Source organism: Bactrocera tryoni, unplaced genomic scaffold (genome assembly GCF_016617805.1).
Source record: "Bactrocera tryoni isolate S06 unplaced genomic scaffold, CSIRO_BtryS06_freeze2 scaffold_7, whole genome shotgun sequence".
NCBI lineage: Eukaryota > Metazoa > Arthropoda > Insecta > Diptera > Tephritidae > Bactrocera > Bactrocera tryoni.
The window spans coordinates 11,190,236-11,213,988 of NW_024396366.1; the positions used below are offsets into that span (position 1 = coordinate 11,190,236).

General features: G+C 34.8%; 1 protein-coding gene across 1 annotated transcript in view; it reads right to left on the reverse strand.

The window, feature by feature from the left end:
• LOC120781777 (52 kDa repressor of the inhibitor of the protein kinase-like) overlaps positions 1-23,753 on the reverse strand; it is a 67,783-nt gene that overhangs the window by 21,982 nt on the left and 22,048 nt on the right. Inside the window, exon 4 of the mRNA XM_040114005.1 lies at positions 23,674-23,704. Within this exon, the coding sequence (XP_039969939.1) occupies positions 23,674-23,704 (31 nt within the window). The remainder of the gene's footprint in view (positions 1-23,673; positions 23,705-23,753) is intronic.

Genomic DNA, 23,753 nt, shown 5'->3' on the forward strand with positions numbered 1-23,753 from the left:
GCAGGATGGAGAACTGTGTTCCCTCCATAATTTAACTATGCTCTGGGCATCAGTGACTAGATCACCTTTGGGGGTTCTACAAGAGTATGCTCCGGTCTTGAAACCTTCTGTAAGCCGCCGCATTTTTTCGTAGAATTTTCGAGCATTACCCCTGTCGGCCAGCTTATCAAGCTCTTCGTACTCACGCATTTCGGTCTCTTTCTTCTTCTGTCTGCAAATGCGTCTCGCTTCCCTCTTCAACTATCGGTATCTATCCCATCCCGCACGTGTAGTGGTCGATCGTAACGTTGCGAGGTAGGCAGCCTGTTTTCTCTCCGCTGCGACACGGCATTTCTCGTCGTACCAGCAGTTCTTTTGCTAGTCTACAGTTTCGTAAGATGCTTTAAAAAATGTATTTTATTGTTTAAGAAGACTTTACTTCGGATCTACCGAAAATTACAATTACGTTCCCAAAAATAGAAAAACACGTGTAACTCTATTACGCGTTGGAATATAATTGTGAAATTTTTTGACGCTTCGTTTAGTTCAATAATGGTGGTGGCCACGTTTTTACATTTTCAATAAAGCCCCAGTTAACGCCACAGAGACTGAAGTCAAATGTGCCCCAGTGTCAAATGTACCCCATCTTACCCTACTTGTAAGATCATCGCCTTCTTTATAAAATAAGTCTTTGTAATTTTTTATTAACTAACTAACTAAAAAATTCTCTTCCACATTTAGATTGGTTGTAAATTGTTCAATTTGTAAATCCCTATTTTCTATACTCTCTAATTGGTAAATTTCGTTAAAATTATATGGGCAAGAATTCATAAATTTTATCACTTTATTATTATTTGTTAAGGTATCGTTTTTCATGTCAATAACTGCTTCCAATGGTTTTAATACGTTTTGCCCATTGATTGCATCAAATCCTTTATTATGTATACATATATGCGTCAAAATTAAATTCGAGAGGTAAGCTTGTTATTATTCCCCATTTGATTAATGCTTCGCTATTTGACCGGAATTTTATTGAATTGTTCAACAGTATTCTGTTATACTTAGTTAATTTCCTATTATCAATAAGGGACGTAGTAGAACCTGAGTCGATTAGGCATATAATATTTTCATTTTTGATTGTTAATCTACAAACGGAAGGTAGTTCTGGTACGGTCCAAGGGAAAATTTACCTCCTGGCTTATGTGGTCTACTTCCATTGGAATTTCATTCCCATAGTTGGTACTCCTTGCACCATTATAATTGTTATGGTTCGTCTAAATGAGCTTGCTGTGTTATTACTTTGATTGAAACGATTACTTTTTGATTCGCTCCTGTTCGTTCGTTGTTGTGCCTATTGTTGAAATTGTTGTAATTGAAATACCTATTATTTATTGGATTATGACCCTCAGGTCTTTGATTATTTCTTTCGTGTCCTATCTGACCATATTGATTTCTGTGTGTAAGTCCGGTTTCTTCCAGTATGTAATTGGCTTCCCTTAGAGAGTTAATGTTTCTGCCGTAAATTATTGCCAATAAATGAGGCGGAATAGTGTTTCAAAATATTTTCAGTATTTAGGATTCATTTATCCTTGGGATAAATTCTATGGGCGAATTTCGGTCTAAATCAGTCTTTCCCAAAGTGGGCGATAACGCCCCCTTGTGGGCGCTGCAGGTATCAAGGGGGGCGGTAAGAGACCCAGAAAGAAAATGGGGGCGTTGTGTAGAGGCCTGGGGGGTGATTTGTAATTTTATTTAGCTAGGAGGCCTCTTAGTCAACGACTACATGAGCTCTCGACTCTCAACAACAACTTGTGAACATCAACTACTATGAATTAAAAGATTGCTCAAACTCGGTTCTATATTTCTCTCCGCGTAGTTCATATATCTGTCCTATTTTATTGAACATAGAAAAAATTAAAATCATGTCCATCAGTCACTCCGTTTCATAATGAAAGTAGACACAAAAAAACAAATAAAAAGGCAACAGACACACTTTCGCATTTTAATAGTTATTAGTACTCGTAGATATCTATCATGTTTTAACAATTTTTTGTTAAATAACTCAAATTGTGCATTCCCGTATCAATCGGCTGGTTCATTGAATATTTGTTCGGACTTGTTGTGTACGATTGAGTGTCGAATGAGATAAACGAGTTAATGCATGTTTGTTTTATTCCTGTCGGTGGGTGCTACTTAAGCATTCCTATATAAACAATGCAATATTTATTTTATTTTCATTTGTGGTTTTGCGCGCAATAGATGAGTAGTACTTACGCCTCCTTTACACTAGTTGAACGTATTTCTCAAAGCTAAACAATGTCGAAAGTAAAAAAGAAGAGACGGCAATATTGTGCGGAATATCTAAATTCGGATTCATTGAAAATCCCACAAACCCATCGTCGCCTTTGTGTCTTCTATGTCTAAAAACATTTTCGAATGAAGCCTTCAAGACTGCAAGATCATTTGAATAAAGATAAGAAAGACATGAATGTAGCATATTTTCAAGACCTAGAGAAGAAGCATAATACTCAGCCAAGTGTAGCAAAACTATTTTCGGCGGCTGCTAAGCAAGATGACGACGGACTTCGAGCTTCGTACAATATCTCTTTGTTAATTGCTCAAAAAGACAAACCACATAATATCGGAGAAGAGTTAATATTGCCAGCAATAAATGAAGTAATAACTACCGTGCTTCATAAACCGGCCGCAGATATTATCCGAAAAATTCCTTTGAGTAATAATTCTGTGCAAAGACGAATTGATGAAATGGCTGAAAACATTGAAGAATCATTGTGCGATCACCTGAGGTCAAGTCAATTTTCAATTTAGCTGGATGAGTCCACTTTACCAACTAATGAAGCATTTTTGTTGTCTTACGTGAGTTTTATTAAAGATGAGAAAATATGTGAAGAACTATTATTTGATAGAAATTTAAAGACCGATACAAAAGGCGAAACCATATTCAATACATTGGAAAAGTTTTGCGATGAAAGAGATTCCTTTGAAAAATATTATTTCAGTTGCTACGGATGGCGCTCCGGCTATGACAGGGGTGCCATAAAGGCTTCATAGCGTACTTAAAAAATAAAATTCCAGATGTCCTTGGTGTACATTGCGTTATTCATAGACAACATTTAGTTGCTAGAAACTTAAGTGAAAAACTATTTCAATCACTGCAATAAGTCATTAAAGCAGTCAATAAAATCCGCAACAGCTCTTTGAATGATAGATTATTTCATCAGCTTTGTGTAACTCATGACGAGGATTTCAACCGTTTGTTGTTTCATACTGAAGTTCGTTGGCTATCAAGAGGCAATTCTCTGACTCGATTTTACAACCTGTTTGACTCTGTTATAGAGTTCTTGGAAACTAAAGATACAGAATTTCAAGACAAGCTCATAACATCAAAGAATGATATAGCTTACATGACAGACCTGTATAAATTGTTCAACGACATGAATCTCCAACTGCAAGACGATAAACTAAATTTAATTAAAACAAAAAACGTCGTTGCTGCTTTCGCAGCCAAACTGCTTCTAAACGGAAAGAATCTGGGCAGACGTGAGTTTCACAATTTTCTGAATTTATCAGTGTCATGCAGTAACGACGAGTTGTTTGCCTACTGCCAACATTTGGAAAACCTCCACATTGACTTTACCGAACGATACCAGGACATTTTGAACTTGAAAATACCAGACTGGGTGTTGGATCCGTTTTCAAATGTCAACACAGCAATGTCGCCTCAGCTGGAAGAAGAACTTATAGAATTGACAACAAACGAGGAATGAAAATCAAGTTCCAAAATGGTTACCAAGAATTTTGGCTACAAAAACCGATCTCGCAATTGTACCCTGGATTGTGATCAATCGTTCAACGATTCTTGATAGCATTCCCATCGTCATATTTGTGTGAACGTGGATTTAGTGCTGTGACAACACTGCTTACTAAAAAGAGAAATCGTTTGCTTGTTACCGAACGTGGCGACTTGCGACTGTTCTTGAGTAAATTGGAACCTGATATTAACAAACGTATTAAACAGCATCAGATTTATCCTTCACATTAGTTTTTATATAAGGATCGATTATTTTAGTTTTATTTTTAATAAAAGATTCTCTGTTTTAATACTATAAAGTTGCGTTTCAATAATCATTCTTATTGGCAGGTGGAGCCCGTAAGAGTTAACTTGAGACCTTAGCGCCGTTGTATGTTACCTACTGCGCTCAGGTTTCAAGTTGCGAGTTATAGTAAAAAATAGCTAAATAGCTAAAAAATATTTATTCTCAAAGTGGGCAGTAGACAAAATAAGTTTGGGAACTACTGGTCTAAATTATACTTAGAGTTAAGCTTATCTAATATGTTTTTTAATTGATAGTAATAATTACTTACGTTGTGCTGCTTTGTCGTGATGGCCTGGGGGAAGAGTTGGTGGTAGCTCTCTCTTACCCCAAAGTTTCTTATTAGTTCCGTTTTGAATTCTTCCCACGATTAGACGCTGGGTAGTGTCCTTTTTATTTGGAGGGCCTCTCCCTGGATTTTCGTTTTTATGCGTCTTTCCCACACATAGTGTTTGGCCGCTTCGTTCTCGCTAAACAAGGGCAGGATCAGCTCAACCTGACCTGATGCATGATGAAACGTCGCAGTTTCCGTCGCCCCTGAATTCTCTCATTTCAGTAGATTCTTTCAGGAGATCTGATGCCGACATCAGATTTAGATCGGTTTTGTTGTTTCCCATGGTGTAGTTATACAAGGAGTGTTCCAAAGTAAACAGAGCTTTTTGAATCTAGCGCCCCCTGGTGGCGTCATCTATATAACGACTGGTGCGTTGGAATCTATCTTTATCGATTGCCCAGTGAGAATTTCATGACATTTCATCGATTGGAAGTGAATTTTTGGCCTTTTAAGTGTCAATATGTTTGTGTGATCACCGAAAATTCCATCGAAATTGTGCGTGAATTCTTCAAAAATCAACCGAAATCATCATTGAAATTCATGAAAATGGAATTGAACATCTCCAAAACATCAATTTATCGCATTTTGACCGAACATTTGGGCTTACGAAAGGTGGGTGCACGGTTTGTTCCGCACAAATTAACTGACGACCAAAAATTGCTCAGAATACAACATTCGAAGGACATCATTAAAGAGGTTTATTTGACCAAAAATCACATTTTAGCCATTAACCACTCTCCGTATTTACCTGATATGGTACCGTGTGACTTCTTCCTTTTCGGAAAAATGTATTTGCCTATGAAAGGAATAGGTTACGCAGGTTGCTATACATATTTCTGGCCTAATAATGTAAATAGACATATTTATCAACGAAAATGATTTTTTTTATACTCTCGCAACAATGTTGCTAAGGAGAGTATTATAGTTTTGTTCACATAACGGTTGTTTGTAAGTCCTAAAACTAAGAGTCAGATATAGGGTTATATATACCAAAGTGATCAGGGTGACGAGTAGAGTCGAAATCCGGATGTCTGTCCGTCCGTCCGTCCGTCCGTCCGTGCAAGCTGTAACTTGAGTAAAAATTGAGATATCATGATGAAACTTGGTACACGTATTCCTTGGCTCCATAAGAAGGTTAAGTTCGAAGATGGGCAAAATCGGCCAACTGCCACGCCCACAAAATGGTGGAAACCGAAAACCTATAACGTGTCATAACTAAGCCATAAATAAAGATATTAAAGTGAAATTTGGCACAAAGGATCGCATTAGGGAGGGGCATATTTGGACATAAGTTTTTTGGAAAAGTGGGCGTGGCCCCGCCCCCTACCAAGTTTTTTGTACATATCTCGGAAACTACTATAGCTATGTCAACCAAACTCTACAGAGTCGTTTTCTTCAGGCATTTCCATATACAGTTCAAAAATGGAAGAAATCGGATAATAACCACGCCCACTTCCCATACAAAGGTTATGTTGAAAATCACTAAAAGTGCGTTAACCGACTAACAAAAAACGTCAGAAACACTAAATTTTACGGAAGAAATTGCAGAAAAAAGCTGCACCCAGGCTTTTTTTGAAAATTGAAAATGGGCGTGGCGTCGCCCACTTATGGACCAAAAACCATATCTCAGGAACTGCTAGACCGATTTCAATGAAATTCAGTATAAATTATATTTCCTTAACACCCTGATGACATGTACGAAATATGGGTGAAATCGGTTAACAACCACGCCTTCTTCCAATATAACGCTATTTTGAATTCCATCTGATGCCTTATCTGTATAATATATAGTACATTAGGAACCAATGATGATAGCGAAATAAAACTTTACAAAAATACGGTATTTGAAAAATATGTAAATGACGTATAATGAAATCTCGATTATCACTTTATCATGCGAGAGTATAAAATGTTCGGTGACACCCGAACTTAACCCTTCCTTACTTGTTTTTTGTTTGTTTTTTTATTTTATTTTTTTGTTTGTCGATTGCTGTTTTGTTTCGGGCATATACGCATAGATCCATGATTCGTCACCTGTGACGATCTTATAAACTATCGCTATCGTATTTTTTCAGCATTTCTTTACACCAATCCACACGAGCCTTTTTTTGAGCGATTGTCAAATTGTGCGGGATTTTTACGGCCAGTTGTTCATGCACTATCGAATGTATGCTGGTGGGAGAAATGTATAGGCATGCCTCTATCTGAATGTATGTTACATGACGGTCTTGCATTATCAGCTCACGTACGGCATCGATGTTTTCTGGCACAACGGCTGTTTTTGGACGAGCTTCACGGAATTCGTCTTTGAGCGAGCGTCGGCCACGATTAAATTCTGAGTGATGTTATGCTAAAAAATTTCAAACTTTCCAATGGAAATGTCAGATTGCACCTGGCAACACTTAGTGTTGCCCTAGGCCAGAATATATATAGCAGCCCTCGTATGCAGACGTAGAGGCCATTTAAAAGGCTTGCACCGGCGTACTAGCGGCCAACGAGCTAAAACACTCGTTCGAATTGCTTTTGAACCGTGCAAAAAGCAGTATTGAAGCAGAAGGAGACTATTTGAATAAAATAAATGGATTTTGCCAAAAAAATCATTTGTTCTGTTTTTGTTTAAGTACTGATTACTTTGGAACGCTCCTTGTATGTGTTTAATTGTTTTTTTGTTCCCTTTTCAAGAAGTTAGTTCTTTTATATTTATATAATGATCTAACACTGCTTGAACCCGCTAGCAATAGTAAGTTTCTTATACATGACGTCTATGACTTTAGAGGGTATGGGTTAGATTTCATAATATTTCAGAAGTTCACTCCAAGATATTTCTTTATGTAATTTTTATTATAAAAATTTCAAGTACTATTAATTATTGTTTTTAATTTTGCACAACTTGTAGAATTATATTTATACTGAGTCTTGTGCTTTCAGTGGTGTTCAAATCATTTGACGTTTTTCACTTTTCACTTTAACTAAGTACGTTTAAGCGGTTTACCTCTGGCGTCAGGTTCTTTTTCTTTGTCTAAGAACAAAGTTCCTTCGACTGCGCCAGTTGTAGTTATTGAACCCGTGTTCAATACTAAATTTTTAAATTTTTGTTACTGAACTTTAGTTCAAATATTCTAATTAATACTAAACTTCGGTTTAGTGAATCGCTAAGAGAAAAACACGATTTATCGGATTAACCGTCAAAATTCTTCTGCCAGTTTATTTAGATAGGTCTTACTTTCTATTACAATATTTTCTTTCTTTATCTTTTTCTTTATTTGTTATATTGGCGTAACCAACCTCAACTAACATCAATTGCATTCTCTTAAATGTTTACATTGCACTATTTATTGTGACGTTAATTGCTTTTTTTCTTTGGTTGTCGCAATATTTGTTTGAACATATAAAGTAACGAAATGTGCAACGGAAATGCAATTAGATCTAGTGTAAGTGCCCTAGTTTGTTTCGAAATATGATATGCATATTTCGTGTGGACCAAAGATATTATTTTTACACAGAGTTCAAGTCGTGGTAGACTTAGCGTTTTTAGAGGAGCACCTTTTGAAATTGCCATTAATAGGTGGCTTGTGTGCGCACATAGATAGTGCCACAATATATCTCCTTAGAGACGTCGCAGAAGCAGTGTAGTTCCACTTTTGATTGGGGGGAATAGTTTACCCACACGGAATTTGTATCTGCGAAATGTCGTTAAGTGAAAAGTTTCACTTATTTGTCCCAGTCAGTTCCGTCCAGCCATAATTTTGGAATCAGGATTTTCGATAGTATCATAATTGACGAAAGCCATCCTGCGAAAAGTTTTGCCACCGCGGATAAATCTTTATCTTTTTTATGGCGGATTATGCGGATATTGACTCAGTCGCCTATGGAAACTGGTCCGATATCGCATTCGATTGGTTGCCTAATAATTTTATTGTACTTTCCTTTTCGAAGATAAGGAAATTAATATCCAACAAATTGTTTGGTATATTTTTTAAGATTTGGATAATTTACTGTGATATTTTTTAAGGGAAGCCCTGCGATTCTGAGGGTATTTATTACTTGTGATAAGGACTCTCATGCTTGTGGAAGACAGCGGCTTCCAGACAGATATCGTATACATAGCTTTATATTTTAGCACTTGTGTTGACAAAGGAAATTCTGACTTTGTGTCTTCTTTATGTTCGACTATTTATCAATAAATTTTTCGGGATCCTCACTGAAAACGTATTTGTATATACGCCCATTTAATATGAGGAGGTTAAAATCTGGTTGGAATGTGAGTCCCGTGAACAGAATATCATTTCAGGAATTCCCCGAGCTAGTGGATCTTGAGGCATTGAAGACAACTCTAACTTTTATTGTTTTTTTTTTTTCTTTGGCTTTACTACTATGATATGGCAGGTAGAATGAGTAGTATTTGCCGTTGACGATTCTTTCCCCTGGGCTTATTTCCTCCTCCTTCTTCTAAGATACTGTCATAATCTAAATACGTTTTTTCTCATACTTAGAAACTGATGTATGCAGAGGTGCGAAAGTGAAATACTACTATGATCAAATTGAAAGGTGAATTTTTAATTTATACTTCGCATGTTTTTTGAATTGGTAAGTTGGTTTTACTGTTAATGATTTTTATGCTAAATTTCACGTCAAAATATTAATTGGTATTTGAAATACGCGTCGTTTTGTGAGGTTCTAAAAGTGAATTCTTCGATTTTTACTATGTCTGAATTTATTGAACAAAGAAGTGCGATAATGCACCATCTCATACTGCATTGGTTCACCAATTGGTGCTGGTGCTGTAATTGAAATGGCGGGAGTTCTTTGAACTCCCAAAATTTTCTTAGTTGTGAATTGAGGTATTCATTGGATATTTCTGCAACTTGAGTTGTCATGTTGGTAACTGGTTCCGCAACTTACCCACTTCGTATCCAACCGAATATAGTATTTTGAGCTAGAAAGGTGTTTGAAATTTTTTCCAAACCGGGAGTTGCGGTTGCAACTAAACCCGTGCCTCTTTTTGAGAAAGCGCTACTTTGGGGTGTATTGGGAAAACTATTAAAATGCAACATTGAATGATGTTTTTTATGACATGGAACCAGCAGTATGTTCAGAGTCTTTTTGATCTGCAAAAGTTTTTCCTTTCGTTAATATTTAATTCTTTATACTTCTCGCAAGTTTTAAGCTATGCCCTCCTGTACATAGTTCGCATGACGTGTATTTATGCTATTCGGATGTGAACGATTTTGTTTGGAAAGAGATTATATTTAACTGGTTGGTGCCTCCAGCTTGGGGTTTATTAATGCTTCAATTTAGGTCAACAAACAATTTAAAACAGTAGATTCTAGTTTAATGAATTCTCCGCTCGCTTCTTTTTGAATTTTAAGCAAGCTCATAAGTAACGTTACTTGTCTGTCGACCAATATTCTTTATCTTGATCTTAGAGCTAACCAAGCCAACGAACTGAATGACTATTGCGCCTGCTTGACCTTCAGTTTTATATCGGAGGTGATACAATTTTTTCGATCGTGACAATTTTTAATGGCTTTTGTACACTGTTGTAAACATGTCCCGGAAGAATGGCCATTGTTCATGAAAATTCATGAAATATTTCTGTATCGCATGCTGGCACTTTGAGGTGAATGCCAGAACTTAGCTTTTGGGCTTGTAATTATGGCAAATCTACTCTCGGATGGGAAGTAGGTGCAATTGACTTTATAAATTTTAATTGCTCTGAAATCTGAGTCATCAGATTCTACTATTGCGTCGTATGCAGCTTGGAGGCGTGTCCAAAAATTGTCAATAGATTTATTCCTGATTTCTAGTACCGATTACGAGTTGTCTTAAATGGATGAAAATGCAAATCAAGTGCAGTAGCTAATTAAACTGCCGCTCTAAAAAATGAATTTACTATAAGAAATGTCTTTCCCCCTTTTTTGCTTTGTAGCACCTTGCTTTGAGCGCGTAGCTTCTGCAGGAGTACATGGACTTTTATCGTCAGTAGTTATTTTCAGAATTAATAAGAATTATGCTATAAGTATCTTTGCCATTAACCGAAAATTTATAAATTACCATAATTATGCACTAAATTAAGATATAAAACTATAATTTGGTATAGGAGATCGTTGTAGCAAGAGGCACCAGTGGGTAAAAATTTTTGGAAAAGTATGTTGTACGAGTATATATCTCCTAAACTACTAAAGCTACTAAAACTCTTTCACTCCCCACATAACGGTACTGGTACAAACTACTATAAGTGCAATACATCAATAACTAATCATACTAAGTGTTTTCCAAAGTAAACAGAACTTAAAAACAAAAACAGAACAAATGGCTTTTTCGGCAAAATCAATTTATTTTATTCAAAATACTGCTTCAATACAGCTGTTTGCACGATCCAGAAGCATGTCGAACGAGTGTTTTAGCTCGTTGGCCGGTATAGTCGCCAGTATGCTAATGCAAGCCTTTTGAATGGCCTCTATGTAAGTCCGCATAACGCTTTCTTTTCATGGACAAATGCATTTTTCCGAAGAGGAAGAAGTCACACGGTACCATATCAGGTGAATACGGGAAGTGGTTAATGGCTAAAATGTGATTTTTGGTCAAATAAACCTCTTTAATGATGTCCTTCGAATGTTGTATTCTGAGCAATTTTTGGTCGTCAGTTAATTTGTACGGAACAAACCGTGCACACACCTTTCGTAAGCCCAAATGTTCGGTCAAAATAAGATAAGTCGATGTTTTGGAGATGTTCAATTTCATTTCCATGAATTTCAATGATGATTTCGGCTGATTTTTGATGCAGTCATGCACAGTTTCTATGGAATTTTCGGTGATCACGAATTTTGATTGGCCCACATGTTGATCGTCATTTATGTCCTCACGACCACTTTGAAAACGTTGAAACCACTCGTGCACTCTGCTACGAGATAGGCAATCATCGCCATAAACTTGTTTCATCAATTGAAACGTTTCGGTAAAAGTTTTACCGATTTTAAAACAAAATTTAATTTTGACTCTTTGTTCGAAGTTCATTTTCGCACCGATAAACAAACATACACACTTAAAACGCAAAACCTTAACTTCCAAAAGATGAAATGTCATGAAATTCTGACTGGACAATCAATAAAGAATGCAGATTCTAACGCACCAGTCGACATATAGATTGCGCCACCAGGGGCGCTAGATTGAAAAATTGTAAATTGTTTACTTTGGAAGGCACCTTGTAGAACTTTATAGGAACCAGAGTGAAAATTGGACCCACTTTTCGGTGGTATGTCTGTATATCAGTGTATCTTTGTGTTTAACCCATTTACAGCCAATGGTCGATTTTTCGACCAGCAACTTTGAAAAATCGCCGAGTAGAAAATGAACGAGATATGTCCTGAGCGCAATAATTGTATGTCATTTTGCATCTCTCTGATCTTGACAAAAAATTTTCTTTTACTTATTTATTTTCCACATTTTTTCAAAAAATTCGGAAAAAATAGAGAAAGTTTTTGAAAAACTTTCAATTTAACAGAAAATTTCTTTGTTAAACTCTTGATTACTGAGTTCTTTCACAAACAAGTAAACGCAGAAAGTATCATAATCAAAAACATGCAGGACAAAGCGTCGTCTTACAGTTCATTCAGTTTTTTGTAATTGCATATCAGAAAAGGAAAAAATCCACTAAATTATTGTTCCTTTTCATGTAACATTCAAGAGCTTTCTTTTCAGATATTTCTAGAATAGAATTTTCCAAAAGCTTCTTAGGTCACAAATATAAAAAGGATCCCTTCCAGGCAGATAGTCGGTTGTTGTCCACGAGCCTGACAGTGAAATTTTGAGTTTTCTCTTGAAAATGTTTCGCAAAAGATACCAGAGTCAAAGAGAGATTGAGGAGATTATGGGGCACGCTGATCATGTAATCGCAATTTCATGGTCATTTATATTTTCGTGTAGCTCATTTAGTAAGTCTTATCGCGCTGCAGGAGGGTACTCACCAATTCAACTTTTCAGCTTGCTTAGCGATGATGAGATAAACAAATATTTGGTTCGATGTACGATGACCTACGCGAAAATCGATCACAACGACTGGAAATTTGAGATAGATTATGATGATTTCATGCGTTGTTTCATTGGAATTTTGTTCGTGACTGGCTACAATAGGCGACAGCGCATCGAAAATTATTGGTCGTCCCAATCTTCATTGGAGTGCAAAATCATCCGTGACAATGGCTCGTGACCATTTCAAATTAATAAAGAAGTATTTCCAAGTGTGCCAGTGATAAGTTCGCTAAAGTGACCCCGTGGAACATTCGTTTGAATAAGAAATTCATGCAGTTCGGCTTCTTCTCACACAATCTGTCTATCGATGGCATTGACAAAGTAGAGAAGCCTCGCCGTTGTCAAAATTGTCAGAAACATTCGTCATATAAATGCGCAAAATGCGATGTAGCTCTACATGTTTTGTGTTTCAATCAATTTCATGAAATATAAAGATAAGATACTGAACTTTCAAGAAATGTTTTTCAAACCTTACTTATGACATTTATCTATCTTTTATTGTAAAAAAATGTAAAGTGAAATTGAGAAATTTAACAAAATAAACGTTTTGAATGATAAGCTTTAATAAAACACTGTTTAGTAAGTATCGTTTTCGATAACTACGATCGATGTTATCGATCAAAAAGTGACAGCAGCTTTTGGTCATCGTTCGTAAAATGCAAAGAGCAAATATTAAATTTATTTTAAACTTGGGAAAACGTTTACTGAAACATTTCAAATGATGAAAAAAGTTTATGGTGATCAGTACCTATCCCGTAGTAATGTGTATAAGTGGTATAAGCGATTCCAAGAAGGTCGTGAGGACCTCTGTGACGATCAGAAGCAGCCGAAAAAAAGTCGTCTTCAGAAGTCATAAATAAAGACAATGCTGATTTGCTTTTACGACTCCGAGGATATTGTACACCAAGAGTTCGTCCCACCTTGCTTAATGATGTGTTTTACCTTGTAGTTATGAAGCGTCTTTTGTCACGCATTCGTCGAGCTCGACCACAATACCGTGAGGCAGGGTCCTGGCGCCTGTTGCACGATATTGCGCCGTGTCATCGGTCGACGCTTGTCCCTGATTTTTTGACAAAAAACTCCATATTAACCATTAATCACTCACCCTACTCACCTGATCTGGCACTCTGTGATTTTTACCTATTTGGAAAACTTCATTTGCCCATGAAAAGACACTGGTTTCAGGACATTTCAGCTAAAGGCGACGACCGATATTCTCAAGAGCATTCCGAAAAATTACCTTAAACACTCATTTGAAATGGTAATTGACCGAGCTAAACGCTGTATCGAAGCACAAGGAAACTACTTTGACTAAAAAAATATAACTTTTGAAAAATATTAATTTTTTGTTGTTTTTTTTTTAACAGTCCTGTTTCTTTTGCGACAGACCTTGTATGTCAGTGTATGAGTTATATATGGTATATGTATTAGGGTGTTTTTTTAACTTTTTAATTCTTTCAATTCCCTCACGAAATTTCCTTGGATATACCCTAAAAAAATTCCCTGAAAATTTTAGCCCTTAATATTAACAATAAGGTCTGAACCAAGGCATGTAAAAATTTTCCAAAAAGTACACGTAAATCGTAATTTTTGATCTTTAAATTTCTATCGCTCAGAGGTATTTTATGTCATCGCTTTGACTTTAGACACATATTCCTCAAAATTGAGCACTCTATAAAAGTGCTCAGTCGAAACTCACACCGACGAAGTAGTACTGGGCTTTAAACCTTATTTTTCCACAAAAATTGCAGTTTTTTTCCATTTATTTTGTAAATTACAAGAGCTATATAAAAAATGTAAATGTCAACTTGTCCGAGGGCAAAATCGCTATCATTAATACTTCTCGAGATACTAGGCACTTAAGTAAGGTTTTATGGAATAATATGGTATATAAAAAAAATCAATTTTTACTCAAGTTACAGATTGCACGGACGGACGGACGGACAGTAGCAACTGGTTGCAAGAGTATAAAAATTAAGAAAATACACAGACGGTTCGGGAAATAAAAAAAAATTATAAGTAGAATACATTAAATGTCTCACATACATACTTACCTTTGTGAAAAGACATACATCACATACCTGTACACTTACATACAAGTATGTATATTGAAAGTCCAATTTGGCGATTTTTAAGCATTCCTCTTGTTCCTTGTCAAACAAGAACATGCATAATTGCATACAAAACATTTAACGCATTCTATATGCACATAATGTCCACACGTAAGTACCTTCGCAAAGAATTATACAAGGTACTTTCCAAAGTAAACAGGACTTTTTGAATCTAGCGCCCCTGGTGGCGCAATCTATATATCAACTGGTGCGTTAGAATTTCCTATCTTTATCGATTGTCCAGTGAGAATTTTATGACATTTCATTGATTGGAAGTCAAGTTTTGACCTTTTAAGCGTCAGTATGTTTGTGTTATCGGTGCGAAAATGAACAAGAATGGACATGAAATAAGTTTATGGCGATGATTGCCTATCTCGTAGCAGAGTGCACGAGTGGTTTCAACGTTTTAAAAGTGGTCGTGAGAACATAAATGACGATCAACATGTGAGCCAATCAAAATCCGTGACCACCGGAAATTCCATAGAAACTGTGCATGACTGCATCAAAAATCAGCCGAAATCATCATTGAAATTCATGGAAATGAAATTGAACATCTCCAAAACATCGACTTATCTTATTTTGACCGAACATTGCTCAGCATCCAACATTCGAAGGACATCTTTAAACCGATTATTTGACAAAAATCACATTTTAACCATTAACCACTCCCCGTATTCACCTGTTATGGCACCGTGCGACTTCTTCCTTTTCGGAAAAATGCATTTGCCCATGAAAGGAAAGCGTTATGGAGACGTAGAGGCTATTCAAAAGGCTTGCACCGGCATACTGGTGGTCATACCGGGCAACGAGCTAACACACTCGTTCGACATGCTTTTGGGCCGTGCAAAAAGCAGTATTGAAGCAGAAGGATACTATTTTGAATAAAATAAATTGATTTTGAAGGAAAAACCATTTGTTCCTGTTTACTTTGGAACGAATTTTGTATGTGCAAACTTTTTTTCAAAGTATCTCATGAATTAATAACCGTAAATTTTTTTTCAGTATGCAGTATTCGTGGTTCACAAAATAAAATTGCGATTTGTATTGTTCATAGAAAATAATTGTATGTGCAAATTCATCTATTTGTGCTCCGACAGCTGTATCGACAACATATAAAGTTTGTTTTTAACTGAAGAGAAAAAATTGGAAAATACGTAAGTTATAGGTATTAAATCTAGTGCGTAGAAACATAATTTATAATTATAGGATAGTTATTTAGTCCAAATGCCACGTGGAACAGAACTATGGACAAGCCTGCATAAGCATTGGTCGAATTGCTAAGTTGGTGAATCGACATCGTAATGCAATTTCAAATTATTTGAAAAATCCTCAAAACTGTGGTGTCATCTAGCGTACTGGTCGGTTATAAGCAGTTGATAAGCGGACTAAGAGACGCATCACTTGGCAATTAGCGAAGGCATGAGTTGCAGGCAGATAAAAGTAGAATAAGGCCTACCAATCTTTAGGCAGCGTGATCAGCAAATTATGAAACATGAAATATGCCTTAAGTTTGAATCAAAACTAGCTCAGCCGTGAAAGAAAAAGCGACACAAAGATTGGCGAGATACGTAAAGATTTGCAAGAGAGATTTGCTATAAGCGAAACCATGGTGGGGGATCTTTGATGGTATGGACTGCCTTTAGCTCTAAAGGCAAATCTCATATCATTTATCTACTGAATAGTGAGCTCATTCCTTTTATTGAGAATTTTCATGACGAATATTAGATATTTCAGCAAGACAACGCCCCATTCATGTAGCTCGCGCTACATAAGCATTTGTTGAGTCCCGTAATATTAAATTATTGGATTGGCCAGCTTTGAGTCCTTTGATACCCTTGGGGTATACTTACTGCTAAAGTATATGGATACGTCAAGTAGTATGATACTATTAAGCAGTTAAAAAGTACCGTTGTTTAAGGGTGGGGGAAAATTGAGCTAACTACTCTGTAAACTTAGTAGGGACCATGCCACGAAGTAATACTGCAAAAGGGTAATACTATTAGATACCAAACATATTTAAAATTTCAATTACTTAAAATTATTTTTATAATATACGTGTAAAAATAATATTGGATATGAATTTTAGGGAGTTCTTTATGTTGCACATATAATTATTTTCTATGGAATTAAAGTAATATAATTTTTTTGTTAAAAAAATTAATATATATTTGGAATTTTGTTTTTGTTTACTACATTTTATAAGGCCATAAATAACAAGTAAGGAAGGCAACCGAGGACAACTTGCAAGAATCAAAGTCAGCGAAGTACCTTAAGGTGTACAACGACAACCAGAGAATCGAAACCCAATAAATTGTATTTATACATATACTGTATACAACTTATACACTGACCGACATAGAAATACTTATGTTTGTTAGAAAAAATTAAAATCATTATATGTAGTTCGGGTTAGTATCGACCCGATTTTATCTATTTTTGCCAATCCCATATACTATTAACTTGTCACATACTATAATAAAAGAATGTTCTCTGGCTTTCATTCAGGTACCACAAATAAAATCACCAATCATATGGAGTAAAGTCAGTCAAATGTTTGAAAATCCTGTTATTAGTTATATGGGAGCCTGATAAAGTTTGCGCCCAATTTCAGCTATTTTAAGCACAAAGATACACTATTATGAGTAAAACACTCTCTGTAGTTTTTATTCAAATAACTCAAATATTGACCGATAAATGCAGCATGAAGTCACCCGGAAGTTCCAAAATCTTTATATTAGGTATAGGGGGCTCAGGAAAGTATTTTTGATTCACATAGTTCCTATTGTCAGGAAAAGATTATCTCTGAATTTCAGCTGTATATTCCATATAATATAACGGTATAGAACTTTGCATGAATAATTCATTTAGAGTATTCCGTCTTATGACCAAAAATATTCCATGTCCAACCAAAACTGTTCAAGTCCATGTCCCGATTATGTGGACCCCAGTATCTGTAATTGACTTTTGACCGAAAATATCAGTCAATATGTAAGTTATATAACTGAAATTCAGGAATAATCTTTTCCTGACAATAATATGTCTTTGTGGCAAAAATGGATTGAATCGTGTAAATATTTTCCTTAGCTCCCATATACAATATCACACACAACGATTTTCGGACTTCCAGGTGACTTTATACCGCAAATATCGGATAACATGTGAATTATCTTTGTAAAAATGAGAGAGCGTGTTTTACTGATAAATGTGCCTAAAATCTCTAGCCTTCATATAGCAATGATATAATATCCAGATGACTTTACTCCATATGATTGGTGATGATACCTTAATGAATCTCAGGGAGTATTTTATTAGCATGTAGCGTATTAATAGTATGTGGGTCGATACTACCCCCACTCCCAAATACTACATATGTAATATATAATGATTTTCGTTTTTTTAACAAACCTTTTTGACGAATATGTCGGTCAGTATATGAGTTATATACAGTTAAATTTTCATAACCCGAACTTCTATAGCTCGGAAGTTTCCTTAACTCGAACTGTTGAGATGGTAATTAAAGGCAAATTTCATACATATTTCCCTCCACAATTCGAAATTTCTCTAACTCGGAGTTTATTTGTGGATTATAGTGATTCGAGTTAAGGAAGTTCAACTTCTTATATAAGTGCTTGGATTCCAATTATCTGGTTGACGGTTTTAAAGTGGTAACCAGGCTTTGATTATTGCAAATTGTAAGAGTGTAAAATGTTCGGTTGCACGCGACCGAAATCTTGTACTACATTTATTCTGTTAATAATTCGTAGTGTGAAAGTTATGTATTTATAAAATAGCTCGAAAATTATCGAGTATACCTAAGCGCATTCAAAAGTTAATGCTATCAGCCCACACCTTTCTCTGTCTCCAATATACCCCATATAACGATTCAATCAGAAATCATTCACCTGACATTAAACCGTATAGGCTGTACTTTCTAATTAAATGTGTATTAAGTGTGCATGTTTTTCTAAAAATTATGTGGTTCATCCAAACTTCATATCCCTAATGTAAATAATTCTCATCTTCTGATTAATGTTTTCCACCTCATTACATTAAATTTAGCTTCTATGGTTACTTATATCACACATGTACATACATGGGGTATTCCATACCAAATCGACCACTTTTGAACCCGACCCCTTTAAATTTTGCTGAAACTTATCCATCCTTTTCTACCCTTTGAAAAACATTTTTGAGAATTTTTTAAAAATGTTTTGTCCAACTTCAAAAAAGTTATGAATTTTTCAAAAAAATGGCTTTTTTATTTTGAAATAGCCATAACTTTTGTAGAAATTGACTTTTGGAGATCTTTTTTTTTTAATTTTTGTTTTTGAATGAACTTTTCGAAAAAATAAACGAAAAAAATTTAACACGATCAATTATATAAAATAATCGGTTTTTTAAGTACAATCGTCATTTTTTTTTTGGACCATATGGGCAAATCCTGCGTTAGGAACGCCACATTCGTACGCGTTTTCGGATTGAAATATAACAATTTTTTGGTCTTTCAAAAGACATACCTTCAATTTATACACAGTGTTTAGTGAGATTTGAGTGTACTTTCGAATGTCATCAAAATATTTTTTGTAACAGGTTTAAGCTGCGAAAAATTTGATCTCAAAGTATTGTTACGCACGCTACAAAAAAGAAGTAGCTTTGAGGTATGTTTTCGTAATTTTTAGCAAATTTTGTATAATAAAGCACACCAAATGAAATACCTTAAAGAAAGATGAATATAAGAGAATTCTAAAATAACTTACTTGCAGCCAAAAAATTTTGTAGTTTTTTATCAATGGCCGTGAACCCAACGTTACGCACGCTACGTTACGCACGCTAAATTTTTTCCAGTAGTATATAAATAAAAACAATTGTATTTATTTTAACAAAACAATTTATACTATTTTTTAATAAGATTATTTAATTCATATTTTATGTTTATAAATTAATTATAAAGAATTTTATGTTTTGCTGAATCTGCCGTTAGTGCTATTTCGAGCTCATTTTCATTAAGAAATGAATTCTTTTTATTCCGGGAATGCTCTTAACGTTAGCCCATCTCTCCGAAAGAAATGCAGTTGTATTTTTTATATACATATGTACTACTTACATATAAAATAGAAATACCATTTATATTAATTTTTGCCAATTTAAAAAAATCATGGGCGTTATTAAGAACAATATTCTGAGCTTTCACCATTTGTTAAATTTTTCTCTTTATGACAGCTCCAATTCCGTCTACTGCACCCTTTCCGTGAGCAGTTGCAAAAAAATTCCACTCAAAGTTGGTCAAATCTATTTTTATACTCTCGCAACAAAGTTGCTAAGGAGAGTATTATAGTTTTGTTCACATAACGGTTGTTTGTAAGTCCTAAAACTAAAAGAGTCAGATATAGGGTTATATATACCAAAGTGATAAGGGTGACGAGTAGAGTTGAAATCCGGATGTCTGTCTGTCCGTCCGTCCGTCTGTCCGTCCGTCCGTCCGTGCAAGCTGTAACTTGAGTAAAAATTGAGATATCATGATGAAACCATAGGAACCTCCCATACAAAGGTTATGTTGAAAATCACTAAAAGTGCGTTAACCTACTAACAAAAAACGTCAGAAACACTAAATTTTACGGAAGAAATGGCAGAAGGAAGCTGCACCCAGGCTTTTTTTTTTAATTGAAACTGGGCGTGGCGTCGCCCACTTATGGACCAAAAACCATATCTCGGGAACTACTCTACCGATTTCAATGAAATTCGGTATGTAATATTTTCTTAACACCCTGATGACAAAATATGGGTGAAATCAGTTCACAACCACGCCTTCTTCCAATATAACGCTATTTTGAATTCCATCTGATGCCTTCTCTGTATAATATATAGTACATTAGGAACCAATGATGATAGCGGAATAAAACTTTACACAAATACGGTATTTGAAAAATATGTAAATGACTGATAATGAAATCTCGATTATCACTTTATCGTGCGAGAGTATAAAATGTTCGGTGACACCCGAACTTAGCCCTTCCTTACTTTAAAAAACGGTATAATACTCAAAATGAACTTGTTTTTAAATTGACTTGCAAAGCCATCAGAAAATAAAAATAACTTCGAAATAGCGTTTTGTTCTTTAAGTTTCTTTACAATTAACTGGAGAAAGCAATAAACATCATATTTATTTTGTGACAGTTGATCGCTCGTAATAAAATGTGCAGACTGAATTTCATTTTGATTGAGGAGCCTATAGTTTTCCGCAAAATCGACTTACAGAACAGCTTCATCTTGTTTAATAGATATTTTTCGGTCTTGAAAGTATTTTTGTTGAGTCCTTTTAACGTAAGTATGCAGTTTAAAGGAAGGTAACTGAGATTCCAATTCATTAATCAAATCAGTTATTGGTCCTTTCGTATAACTAATGATGATGCGTTTATCAACGATTCTCCAATGCTTCCATTCAGTAAGCTGTTCGAGTTGATTAATGTAAATCAAAGGGACGAAAGCGTCTGTAATGTCTTTAATCCACTTGTTGCATTCATTCCTCATAAAAACTTCATTGGTTTCGTCACAACACACCCTTCTTAAAAAATTTCCGAAGTTAGATGGGAACATACGAAAAATGCCAAACATACATAGCTTCCAATAAAAATGAAAAATTGGCGTGGTACTGGCAAACACACATGTTATGTGGAAGCTTACTAGACAATTCCACGTGTTTTGGTCGGTTGTTATGAAATTTAGTACGTGAAATATTTATTCCAGGAAACGTTGTTTTAAACAATTCATATGCTTCTCTAATTGTCATAACCATGAATCTTTTAGATATTGGAAGGTTATTTGATTTTGATATAAGTGTGGACTTTCTTCCGGTAGTTTCCGTAGAGATGTCAACATTAGTGTAAAACTCATAAATCATTTTAACATTTTCGTCAACCGTATTTTTTGTTTGAGCTTCTTCTGCCTCTTTCAAGTATTTTACTGTAAGCATTCTAAGAATTTCCTTTTTTTTGTTAATGTCTTTTGGTAACGCTAATTCCACTTTTTTTAAGGCCTTGTAAAGGATATGCACCATCCAACGATATTATTGGTTGCTCTTGTTGTTTTTGTTCCTTTATTTTCTTTCTAAAAGTTTGCATGCGGTTTCGGTGGTCAGCCTTTACTTTTTTTGATAATGAATCATCATTTTTACTTTTTTCTTTAAGATTTTTTCTATAAATTTTCATTCTTTTCGCATTTTTTAAACGTTCTATTTGTGTTAAGTTTTCACTGAATTGTATTTTTTTGCGATATTTTCGAATACGCTCTGCACCCGTTTTCATTTTTTCAACTGTTACGTTGAAAATTATTAAATATTATTATTTATTATACTGTAAACAAACAATTTTCTGTGGTACCAATATGCCGATAATCTAAAGTGACACTGAAAGATAATTGCAAATGATTCAAACGAAACCAAAGGCGAGACAACGTGAAATTTACCGTTTAAAAAAATAATCGCTAATCGGTACGATTATAGTATGCTAAGAATAGTAGGCGAGGAATAGATTTAAGAAGCGAAGTGATAAGAAAACAGAATAAAAATTGCAAAGGTTTCTATTGTAATTTTTGTGAGAACTCAAATCGTTACGCACGCCACAGAAATGAATATGCTGTAATTTTTTGGTTTTTAATTGTAGAATGAAAATTTGTTTTTTCTTAAAAGCAGAATATTTATTTAAATTAAAGTTATAGATGATTTGTAAAAAAAAAATTTTCTACTCACAATATAAAAAAAACCTGATTTTCCGTTACGCACGCTACAACGCATTTACCTAGCATTTCATACCAAATTTTAATGTTTCCAAAAAGTAAGCGAAATTTTTTTTTTGCAAATTTTAAGAAGAATTGAGTGAATAACAATATGGCTTTCGATTGGACCATCTATGTTAATACCAAAGCAATGATGAACACGTAAAAAATTTCACTTTTTTTGTATAACACCTGAAATGACCTGAGGTAGGGTAGGATTTGGTAATAATTTTTGTTTTAATCATCATCGAATAATTTTTTTTCATACATTTATAAAATTGGATATCTATTCTAATGCTTCATTAAAAAAAAAATTAGGTTGGATTAAGTTCAAATATTTTTGGTTGGTAGACAGTTTCTGGGATATGCCCATATACATTGGAATAAAACTTGCTCAAAGAGTACCTTCAAAGTATGATACCTCTCTGCTGAATCGAGCTATAGAATTTAACACCCCATATACCGATTTTGTTCCAAAATATCAATTGACAGGACATACTTGTATTTTCCTGCTGAAAAACATGTTTTAAAACTTGCATTCTGAATTTCCCCAAGCCCTCATGCAGTGTTATATTTTACATAAATATTGGGTAGTGTTTTCCTATTTCCAATCAAAATTCAACTTATTTTTTATATTTATAATGAACTTTAATGAACAAAATATGTACCATTTTGGACGACCACTTTTTGCCATTTTTCCGAATAGACATTATTCCATCAGTGTAAAACTTTTTTGGTTTCTCTGCGAAAAACGGCGACACATTATTTTCAACGGCTTCTCTTGAAGCTAACTTTACTTCATTGAGGGTGTTATAAAAGTGCACTCACCTTTTATTTTTTCACTTCACCACAAATATTAAAAAATGCAATAAATACCGAAAAAAGTTTATCTCTCCTTGTGGATGGTTATACCAACAGAGGTTTTATTTAAACAGTTGAAAATAAATACACGTTTTTTAGAGTTGAGGTTCACTATTTAATAACGCGGTCAGTGGCGAACGCAGGAAAAAATTTGGGGGGGGTTTTAGGTAAAAAGACAATGTTTCATTATTTTATTCACAAATTGAAATCTAATCTTCTTTTATTTTGGGCCATAACATTTAAAATCTCTTCCTCCGTCACGTCTATATCTCTATGGATATTCAAGAGAGCCATTCCGTTCAGGCGTGCTTCTCCAGTTTTATTTCTTAAATATGTTTTAAGCCTGCGAAGTGAGGAAAACGAGCGTTCACTTGAAGCGACAGATATAGGGATTGTTGCTCCAATCTTTAAAAAACGATGCACTGTTTTGAAAATTTTTGCATCGCAAACAATTCAACGCGTCTAAAAAAGTTTTGGATCTCTTTGATTGATTTAACCAGTTCCTGAAAATATTATCAAAATTTTAGTTAGAGAATATAATCTGAAGAAAAG